A 12,010-nucleotide genomic window follows, 5' to 3' on the forward strand; every position below is an offset into this window, starting at 1 on the left:
CCATTATCATTTACACCTGGCACCCCAAACTTACCTACCACACCCTCTCTAAAAGTTTCTCCTACTTTAGCATTCAGGTCCCCTACCACAATTACTCTCTCACTTGGTTCAAAGGCTCCTATACATTCACTTAACATCTCCCAAAATCTCTCTCTCTCCTCTGCATTCCTCTCTTCTCCAGGTGCATACACGCTTATTATGACCCACTTCTCGCATCCAACCTTTACTTTAATCCACATAATTCTTGAATTTACACATTCATATTCTCTTTTCTCCTTCCATAACTGATCATTCAACATTACTGCTACCCCTTCCTTTGCTCTAACTCTCTCAGATACTCCAGATTTAATCCCATTTATTTCCCCCCACTGAAACTCTCCTATATATATATATATATATATATATATATATATATATATATATATATATATATATATATATATATATATATATATATATATATATATATACTATATATATATATACACAAGTGTTTCCTGACCCACCACTGGAACTTTTAGTAATGTGACCGATTCTTGCCACTGGCTTACCATCCACTACTTAAAAAAATGATAGTAGCAACCAACCTTTACAAGATAATCAAACTCGCATAATAATCCAGCCAACCAATTGCTTTATTAATTCAAGGTTAAATAAACATAGAATTTGAAACAAATTTTATTAATAAAATTTACTACACACAAAACATAACTAACTCACTAGTTATGGAAATAAGTCACTAACTTTTTTGTGTTATCCCAGGTTCTCTACACATATGCTGCTATGTATGATAATCTATGTATCTGTTTATGTATACCTGAATAAAGTTACTTATGTTTCCTGACAAATCTAACTTAACTCACTAGGTCTATTAACTTTAGAATATAGACAGTAATTCAAAGAGACTTAAAAAGGGAACTACACTTTATTGCACAACACTTTACCTGCTGTAATAAAGCCACGAAATATTGATGATTCAAACCTATATGCAACAGTCTGAGGGACTGACCACCTCAAATACCGTTTCTCCAAGGTTTGATAGACTGATTACATATCACTACTACACTTGTTGCCTCTGTTTTTGACTGAAGAAGCGTACTGTATAGGCGAAACGTTCCATCAATAGATACCACTGTTAAATGTATGTCTAAATCATCAACCACGAAATACTGTTCTTCCCCTAAAATGATTTAAAATTACCACTTGTGACTTCCTCCACTTGTCTACTTACGACAAAGCACTTAAGTGTCTCACACACACTTACACTTGATACACATTCATGATCATTTTTTTATGGCATCTACAGAAAAAAGTGTTTTGACTTAGTCAACAATTTAGTGCTAATTATAAATAATTACACTGCATGGAAATATAAATTAGTTACCCCTCGTAAAATTATAAAATAGTTACCCTTCATAAAATTATAAAAAGTTACCCCTCGTGAAATTATAAAATAGTTACCCGTCGTTAAATTATAAAAGTTACCCTTCCTGAAACTTTAAAATAATTACACCTCGTAAAATTATAAAATGGTTACCCCCTGTGAAATTCTAAAATAGTTAGCCCTTATGAAATTCTAAAATAGTTACCCTCATGAAGTTATAAAAATTACCATTCATGAAATATAAAATAGTTACACCTCGTGAAATTCTAAAACAGTTACCCCTCGTAAATAATAAAATAATCACACCTCTTGAAATTATAATATAGGTACATGTTATAATATTTTAAAATAGTTAACCCTCATGAAATTTCCTTCAATTAGAACGAAACGTTGTTCCAGTAAAGGCTCACATCTTTGACCACAAACCTGTCGATGTTTCGCCTTTCTCCACCCTATGGAATTTTAAATTTTATATAAAGTGTTATTATTATTTATAATTTCACGAGCTATAACTATTTTATAATTTTATGAAGGCAACTTTTAAAATTTCATAAAGGGTAACTATTTTATAATTTGAAGAGGGGTAACTATTTTATAATTTTATGAAGGCAACTTTTAAAATTTCATAAAGGGTAACTATTTTATAATTTGAAGAGGGGTAACTATTTTATAATTTAACGCGGGGTAACTATTTTATAATTTGAAGAGGGGTAACTATTTTATAATTTAACGCGGGGTAACTATTTTATAATTTCACGAGGGGTAACTGTTTTAGAACTTCACGATGGGTAATTATTTTAATATTTTTACAAGGGTTAAGTGTTTTATAATTTCATGATGGGTAACTATTTTATGATTTCACGAGGGGTAACCATTTTAAAGTTTAACGAGAGATTACTATTATATAATTTTAGGATGGTAACTATTTTATAATTTTATGGGTAACTATTTTAAAATTTTGTGAGGGGTAACTATTTTAGAATTTCACGAGCGGTAACTATTTTAAAATTTCACATGACAACAGAAACTCAGGAGATTGATTGATATTGCTTACTTGTTTTATGAGATATAACTTCAGAAAAAACCATACCCCCGGCCGGGATTGAACCCGCGGTTACGATTTCTTGAGTCGAGTCGAGTTATAACTTCAGATTTTCTTACCCACGTCAGGTCATGTGATAGATCGCTGTTCTTGCTTAAAGTTAAGCGCCTCGATCGATGACATGTAAAGGAGTCTTGCTTCAAGGAACCGGAGTGACCCTTCCCCAAGTCAAACCTCAGCGCCTCTTTTTTTTCCATAGGCTTTTAGCGCTTCACTATGAAAGTAATATTAATATGTGTCTCCATTTTATATTGTGTATTAGAGAACAATGCCTAGCCTAGAACCGGGAAGTTGGGACAGTCATTTCCAGATATATTACAAGTGACACTAATATCATCTGACTCAAACTCCGAGTTTGTAGAGCAATACACATCTATTTCTTTTCAAAATTAACCCACAAATTAGAGATCAACTTTTTTTGTAAGTTTATTAGACGACATTTCATCAAGCCATGGGGCTCTGGTGGCCTGGTGGTTAACGCTCTCGCTTCACACGGCGAGGGCCTGGGTTCGATTCCCAGCCAGAGTAGAAACATTGGACGTGTTTCTTTCCACCTGTTGTCTATGTTCCCCATCAGTAAAATGGGTACCTGGGTGTTAGTCGACTGGTGTGGGTCGCATCCTGGGACACTGACCTAAGGAGGCCTGGTCACAGACCGGGCCGCGGGGGCGTTGACCCCCGGAACTCACTCCAGGTAAGCCTGTCAACTATGTTGTGGATAGTTTTGGTATTACTGTTTTTGTGTTTTATTTTCATTTCCCTAGAGCAGGGGAGAGGGTCATAGGTAACCCACCGTAGGCGGGTAGGGAGAAATAGCCCCCCAGTCAGCTTTAATAAGGTCAGCAACTTTTTCTCCTATCATGATGATAGCGGCGTTAGGATTGGCTGACACCACCAAAGGCATCACAGAAGCGTCAGCTACTCGAAGTCCAGCCACTCCCCGCACTCTGTAAATACAACACACGGTTTTAGCAAGTTTAAAATCTTTTTATACACATCATCCATCCTGTCGGCGGTAAGTATATTTGTGTATTAACAAACACAGTTATATAGATTATCATACATATCAGCATATGTGTAGAGAACCTGGGATAACCCAAACAAGTCAGAGTGACTTATCTGGAGTTTACCTGGAGGTTATTCCGGGGATCAACGCCCCCGAGGCCCGGTCCATGACCAGGCCTCCCGGTGGATCAGGGTCTGATCAATCAGGCTGTTACTGCTGGCCGCACGCAGTCCAACTTACGAGCCACTATCTCAGAAGATTACACATATGGGTCCAGGAACTGTACCTCAACATTACGGAGGTACATAATGGGTCCAGGGACTGTACCTCAACATTACAGAGGTACATAATGGGTCCAGGGACTGTATCTCAACATTACAGAGGTACATAATGGGTCCAGGGACCGTACCTCAATATTACAGAGGTACATAATAGGTCCAGGGACTGTACCTCAACATAACAGAGGTATATAATGGGTTCAGGGACTGTGCCTCAACATTACAGAGGTACATAATGGGTCCAGGAACTGTACCTCAACATTACAGAGGTACATAATGGGTCCAGGGACTGTACCTCAATATTACAGAGGTATATAATGGCTCCAGGGACTGTACCTCAACATTACAGAGGTACATAATGGGTCCAGGGACTGTACCTCAACATTACAGAGGTACATAATGGGTCCAGGGACTGTACCTCAACATTACAGAGGTACATAATGGGTCAAAGAACTGTACCTCAACATTACAGAAGCACATAATGGGTCCAGAGACTGTACCTCAACATTACAGAGGTACATAATGGGTCCAGTGGCTGTACCTCAACATTACAGAGGTACATAATGGGTCCAGTGGCTGTACCTCAACATTACAGAGGTACATAATGGGTCCAGTGGCTGTACCTCAACATTACAGAGGTACATAATGGGTCCAGGGGCTGTACCACAGAGTTCTGACAGTTGGACAAGTTACAGTGATACGAACTATTCATATGTTTATATCTGGTCACAAATACAACACACACACACACACACACACACACACACACACACACACACACACACACACACACACACACACACACACACACTCAGAAGTGTCCTTGTTTGCGGACGATGTGAAGTTAATGAGAAGAATCAAATCGGATGAGGATCAGGCAGGACTACAAAGAGACCTGGACAGGCTACAAGCCTGGTCCAGTAACTGGCTCCTTGAGTTTAACCCTGCCAAATGCAAAGTCATGAAGATTGGGGAAGGGCAAAGAAGACCGCAGACACAGTATAGTTTAGATGGCCAAAGTCTGCAAACCTCACTCAAGGAAAAAGATCTGGGGGTGAGTATAACACCGAGCATATCTCCTGAGGCGCACATCAATCAGATAACTGCTGCAGCATACGGGCGCCTGGCAAACCTACGGATAGCGTTCCGATACCTCAGTAAGGAGTCGTTCAAGACTCTGTCTGGTGGCCTGGTGGTTAACGCTCTCGCTTCACACGGTGAGGGCCTGGGTTCGATTCCCAGCCAGAGTAGAAACATTGGACGTGTTTCTTTCCACCTGTTGTCTATGTTCCCCATCAGTAAAATGGGTACCTGGGTGTTAGTCGACTGGTGTGGGTCGCATCCTGGGACACTGACCTAAGGAGGCCTGGTCACAGACCGGGCCGCGGGGGCGTTGACCCCCGGAACTCTCTCCAGATAAACTCCAGAAACCATTTACGTCAGGCCCATACTGGAGTATGCAGCACCAGTTTGGAATCCACACCTAGTCAAGCACGTCAAGAAATTAGAGAAAGTGCAAAGGTTTGCAACAAGATTAGTCCCAGAGCTACGGGGATTGTCCTACGATGAAAGGTTGAGGGAAATCGGCCTGACGACACTGGAGGCCAGGAGGGTCATGGGAGACATGATAACGACATATAAAATACTGCGCGGAATAGACGAGGTGGACAAATACGGGATGTTCCAGAGATGGGACACAGACACAAGAGGTCACAATTGGAAGTTGAAGACTCAGATGAATCAAAGGGATGTTAGGAAGTATTTCTTCAGTCACAGAGTAGTCAAGCCATGGAATAGCCTAGAAAGTGAAGTAGTGGAGGCGGGAACCATACATAGTTTTAAGGCGAGGTATGATAAAGCTCATGGAGCAGGGAGAGAGAGGACCTAGTAGCAATCAGTGAAGAGGCGGGGCCAGGAGCTATGAATCGACCCCTGCAACCACAAATAGGTGAGTACACACACACACACACACACACACACACACACACACACACACACATTATTACAGTCATGGGTGCAGCTCTGAACTCGTAGGGAACACACGACGTCTGATTTTTTGTCCGATCCTTTTTCTTGGGTTATCCTAGGTAATTTACTCATGTATGATAATTATACTTCTGTGTATCTGTGCCAAAATACACTTAAAAATAATAATAATAATCTTTATTTACTACATGTTCAAGGTATACAGACCATAGCTGACATCAATGACATACTACTATATAGAAAGCCGCTTGTTATGCTGAGAATTTCGGGCAAATTAAGTAAATTTTGTCCCAGGATGCGACCCACACCAGTCCACTAACACCCAGGTACCCATTTTACTGATGGGTGAACTGATGGGTGAACACGTTCTAATGTTTCCAACCGTACCGGGGATCGAACCCCGGACCTCAGTGTGAGAGCTGAGTGGGCTAGCAACCGAGCTACCAGACATGAGGATTTAACTCACGACACGTGAGACTTAACACCTTCAAGCCAGAAAACAAACCCGTCAATGAATTTCATAACTTATTTGCCATGGGTTCGATCCCAACTCGTTCTGTGACTTGACGTGAGGATACTTTGTTATGGAAGTTACTACAGTTATGTTTAGCTAGTTTATATATAATATAAACAGTTTATATTGCCAGGAAAAGTGCTATCTTCTGCAAAACACAGCGCGAAGGCAATCAGGGCTGCTGTACACTTGAACCTCGCCAAATCATTTAATTCCTAAAATAGGAATTAAATAAAGCCTATTAACTACACGAAGGCCTAATGGCCCTCGTGTAGTTAATAGGCTTTATTCGTCTACTCCGGAAACTCTTACTTGAGATTGTGGTCCACAACGCCATAAGGGTCAGAGCCAGGAGCCATCTTGCAAGTGCCGGCGAAGTGATAAGTGGTAGCGGTCAAGTGGCGAATTAGGCACTCCCAGTATTCATCTGTTCCAACTATGAAGTGTTCGCACCCAGGAACCACCTGTAGAGAGGAAATAATAATAATAATAATAATAATAATAATAATAATAATAATAATAATACTAATACTAATATACTATAAAACAATACTGAGAAGGCACCATTAAGTTTGCTATGAGTTAAAATTTCTTTCAAAATACAATTCAGTATTACAGACCATAACAACAATATAAGCATATAACTGTTAATTTTTTATAGTGGTGGAGTGGGAAGCCAGTGGAAGGCCTCGGTCAGATGACCAAAATCTCCAGTGGCAAATCATCATATGTAAGTTTATTTACGTACGGGTACACATAAATACAGTTAAACAATACACGAATAACCCTCACATAGGAGAGAGGAGCTTACGACGACGTTTCGGTCCGACTTGTACCATTTACAGCCACACTAACAAACGGGAGAGAAGGAGGGAGTATTTAGTCCAAGTCGGACCGAACGTCGTGGTTAGCTCCTCCCGCCTATGTGCGGATTATTCTTGTATTGTTCTAGTCAGTGTATTATGCCTATTTTTTTGTTACAGTTACATAAATTATCATACATAGTAACGTGTATGTCAAAGTGACTTATTTTGGGGTCCTTGTAATATCTTACTTAAACCTTAGAAGCTAAAACAACTAAGTAACTGGACTGTGTACAAACCATTTACAGTGAAATTAGATATACTGAGACAAGCGCCAGGAAACACTTGTCCTGTTTCCTGACGAATAAAACAATACAAGAATAAGAGGGGTGGGTTACCTTATCGTGAAACTTCGCATTGAATCCCTCCTTCATGGCCGGGGTATTGCCAACAGCTAACGCGAATTTCACACCTGTCGTTAAAAGGTAAAAATTAGGTAATATGTTTGTGTGTGTGTGTGTGTGTGTGTGTGTGTGTGTGTGTGTGTGTGTGTGTGTGTGTGAGAGAGAGAGAGTCTTGCTTACGATATATTTAATTACATATACGTACGTTGGCAATTCAATATATATATATATATATATATATATATATATATATATATATATATATATATATATATATATATATATATATATATATATATATATATATATATATATATATATACACACACACACACACACACGTATATACACCTTTAATTAAGTTCTTCACATCTGTGGGATGACTCAGGTAGTTGGGGTCAATGACTGGATGAGCTTTTGGATCGCTGGACTTGAGGGTGACTGATCCCCGGCTTCTGGCTCGAGTCAACATCGGGGCGATGCTGAAGCCGTCCTCACCTTGAATGGGCAGAAAGTAATCGTAGAAGAACTGCCAAAAAAAAGGAATAAACCAAATTATTATTAATAATATAGAATTATTATAGTCCAGTCTTGGAGACTGGAGGGAATCATTCACATGCACACACACTCATACAGGAGTGTGTGTGCATGTGAATGATATGTGAATGAGGACAAGTATTTCCTGACGCTGGTCTTAGTCATATGATGACCAACAACTGGAGGTTTTAGTCGTCTGATCGAGACCTTCCGCTAGCAAGATGAGAATACAGCATCACTGCATATAAAATGCGAAGATGTGAAGGACTTGGCAACCTCTCAGAGCATTTATCGACTAATTTGTCGCCGAAACATTGACTGGACATCAATATATGTATGAGAATTTGCAAGTCTTGCCTACATGCTAAGAATTATATCTGATCACTCCACATACATCATGGTATATACTACCTATATCATGGTCATAATATTTCTCACAACGCAATCCTCACTCCCTACAGATCATCAAGAAATCCAATTTAATGGAACAGTAACTTGCTTGCTTAACTTTATTGTGTTATTAACGTTATATACTGACAGATGTATGTCTCTCAGTGTATCTACACTGAAAATTGACTTTAATCTCTGTATTAGGTATTAAAGTATTGTTGACTGTTGGTGAAGAGATATTTGAAGTGACCAGAGTCCAAGGACCGAAAGGATTTTTATAAAGGTATTTTCAGTGGATGAATCAGGGTCATTATGACCTCAGTGTGTTGTATCACTACCTGACACGGGTCATCCATAAGATTAAGACCCATGTTGAGAAGCGCTTGTCCTCTTTCCTGATTAATAAATCAACAAGATCTGAAAATTGTTCTCTTTCCTGACAAAGAAAATGACCACAATTATCCTAGCGGGTTGTCGTAAGACTGAGCCCCGTGTCAGGACACTGTTCTGGCGAATATTATAGAAATAAGAGCTCCTGAAACTCACCTGTCTATTGTAGCCAATAAGGTCAGGTATTGCTATTCCATTGTCGAACATAGCGGTGCCAGAGATGAACAGGAACTGCAGCTCGGGCCAGTACGGATCTCCTTCGTCAGCCTCGATCCACGCGTGACCCTCTATTCCGATGGGCGTTGAGAAGGGACCTGCAGAAGGCGTACAAGATGCTGGGAGAATATGTTGAAAAATGAAATAATGCTGGTAGAATTACCGACAATATGTTTGTTGCACATGGGCACGTCTACCTAACGAGTTGAAAAAGGTACATAACACCGAAAAGTTGAAGAAAGAGAGACATGTGCCACAGTTGGATATCTTTATTGTTAGCATTTTCAGTTAAATACAGAGGTAGACGGCTTAGCAGCGAAGTAAAGATGTAATCAGTCCATTAACCCGGGGAAACTGTAGTATTAGATGTGGTCAGTCCCTCGGTTTAACACTTCTCAAGGCTGATGGACTGACCACCTCAGAAACCATTTCTCCAACGCTGATAGACCGATTACATCAAATTTACTTCGCTACTACATCTGCTGCCTTAGTATTTGACTGATGAAGCCTACTGTGTAGACGAAACGTTTCAATCAAAACAAAGGTACCAACCGTTGCACATGTGTCTTCCTCATTGACATGCTGGAAGAGTGACAAGCGTACACAGTAGATTCTAGGACACATGATATCCAGAAGTAGGAGGAACTACAGGAAGAAGACTTGCAATAGGAATACGAGAACAACCTACAAGATGAGGACTTGCGACAGGAATACGAGAACAACCTACAGGAAGGCGACAGGTTACAGAAACGAGGAAAATAAAAAAAATGGGACGCAGGTACATAGGAGGAGGAGAAGCTAAAAGAAGAGAATGAAGAGTCACAGGAAAGGATGAGGACCTACATGAGGAATACCAGCAACAATAAAAAGAAAAGTAGCTACAGGAAGAGATAAAGGAGGAACTACGAGAACAGGAGGAGGAGGAGGAGGAGGAGGAATAGAAGCAAGGAGAGGAGCGACAGCAATGGCAGAAGTCGTGCTCACAAGAACTGACCTTTCCTCCTGAAGATGTAATCAGCGAGGGCTGTGGGGTTGGCGAGGGTGAGCAAGCTGATGGTAGTGCCTGGAGAAGTGGTCCACGAGAGACCAAAGATGGAGGCGTGGTCCTGAAGGTTCTGGCCCACCCCAGGTACGTCGGCCACTATCGGTATCTGACCGAGGGGAGAGAGGCAGAGTAATAGTGAACATAATGTTATTAGTGTGTAAGAGAGAGAGAGAGAGAGAGAGAGAATGACCACTCACGTAAGCGGTAAACAGAGCCTAGTGTTAAGTGATATAATTTTGTTACGATTTTTAACCCTGGAGGGTTAGCCACACAGGATAACCGAAGTCAGTGCGTCATCGAGGACTGTCTGTCGTATTTCCATTGTAGTCCTTCAATCTTGTCCCCCAGGATGCCACCCACACCAGTCTACTGACACGCTAGTACTACTTGCTTGCAAGGTGAACAGGCCAATATGAGTAAGGAAACAAACCCAATGTTTTCACCCTTGCTAGGGATCGAACCACGGACACTCAGCTTGTGAAGCGAGAGCGTTGTCTACCAGACTATTGAACCTGTGACCTGAGTGTAGAATACAGCTACTTAAGCATTAAATTAACTAATAAGGTACTCCTAATAACCCACTGACTACTCAACCATTGTCTGCATCGCTATTGGGCCGTGCAGACCCCCTTGCCTGACGCTCCTCAGTAACCTGACAGCAGTGGTACGAGGAGGTGTTGTGCATTCGCTGCCTGGATGAGGTAGAGTGCGGACGTGCTTTGCACCCCTCTACTGTTTCCCAGACGAGCTAATCAGTCAACGACATGGCGCCAGGTGTTCGCAGGAGAGTGAATACTGTGGGCATTGAACTTATTAGTGGGGCTTTAACACCTACGTCAGTCGATGTGTTATTGCCCAAAATTATACGAGAGACATATGGCATCAGAGACGAGGATTTATATGGAGTGGCACTGAATGGTGTATATAGAATTTTCGTGAAAGTGCTAACTGCTCAAGTATACGAGGCTTTGGTTGATCGTTACCAAGACGTCTGCATTACTGTAACACCGGCAGTGAGGGTCAAGTTGATTGATGTCTCACGACATTATTCGTGGGTTAAGCTCCGCAACGTGCCTTTTGAGGCTGATGAGGTAGATATTCGAAATGTTTTCGAACGTTATGGAACTGTACATCTGGCCCAACCTGGCAAATGGGTAAAAGGTGCTTACACAGGATTTCCTGAGGGTTCTTTTAATCTCAAGATGACGCTTAGGCATCCTATACCCTCGTATGTATATCTCGAGGAGTTTAGAACCCAGGTAATGGTAGCGTATGCGGGGCAGAGGCGTACGTGCCGACTGTGTGGCGAATTTGACCATATGGCGGCAGACTGTGGCAAGCGGAGTATGGCTCCTGGGCCGGCAAGGGGCGGAGCACCTGCGCATGAGCACCCAATGCCTAAGGAAGAACGGGGGCAAGGAGGAGGGCGTGGTCGCATGTGGAGTGAAGAGGTAGTGGCTCCTCCAGTGGAATCGGAAGAAGTGGTGATCCATGACTCACCTGGCCCATCAACAGTGGCTCCTGGGCCGGCAAGGGGCGGAGCACCTGCGCATGAGCACCCAATGCCTAAAGAAGAACGGGTGCAAGGAGGAGGGCGTGGTCGCATGTGGAGTGACGTGGTGGTGGCTCCTCCTGGGGAATCGGAAGAAGTGGTGATCCATGAATCACCTGCCCCATCAACAGTACAGTTGTCAAGTGAGGAGGTACAGGAGGGCGCGGCAGTGAAGGCTATTGAGGAGGAGTTGGAGACGGTGATACAGGCTATGTTACAGTCTACGGAGGGGGAGAGTTACAGCGAACAAGACCCTGGGATCAGGGTGGAAGGTGTGTGTGGGGAAGGGGAGGATCAGGTGGCACCTGTGGTGGACAGTGCGAGTGCCATGGAGGGGCATGGAGGCGGATTAAGGGTGGTAGAGGTGGAAGTCCATTGTGCTGGCTCCCAGGACTCAGATATG

At 41.9% G+C, this 12,010-nt stretch overlaps 1 protein-coding gene across 1 annotated transcript in view; it reads right to left on the reverse strand.

The window, feature by feature from the left end:
- Positions 1–690: 690 nt before the first annotated feature.
- The window catches only part of LOC128687263 (glucose dehydrogenase [FAD, quinone]-like), a 69,636-nt gene continuing 58,316 nt past the window's right edge, over positions 691–12,010 (reverse strand). Inside the window, exons 9-14 of the mRNA XM_070098365.1 lie at positions 10,005–10,161; positions 8,951–9,108; positions 7,829–8,006; positions 7,472–7,545; positions 6,583–6,734; positions 691–3,433 (exon numbers count right to left, since the gene is read on the reverse strand). Of these exons, the coding sequence (XP_069954466.1) occupies positions 3,265–3,433; positions 6,583–6,734; positions 7,472–7,545; positions 7,829–8,006; positions 8,951–9,108; positions 10,005–10,161 (888 nt within the window). The 3' untranslated portion in view covers positions 691–3,264. The remainder of the gene's footprint in view (positions 3,434–6,582; positions 6,735–7,471; positions 7,546–7,828; positions 8,007–8,950; positions 9,109–10,004; positions 10,162–12,010) is intronic.

This window comes from Cherax quadricarinatus, chromosome 62 (assembly GCF_038502225.1).
Source record: "Cherax quadricarinatus isolate ZL_2023a chromosome 62, ASM3850222v1, whole genome shotgun sequence".
In the NCBI taxonomy this organism is placed as follows: Eukaryota; Metazoa; Arthropoda; class Malacostraca; order Decapoda; family Parastacidae; genus Cherax; species Cherax quadricarinatus.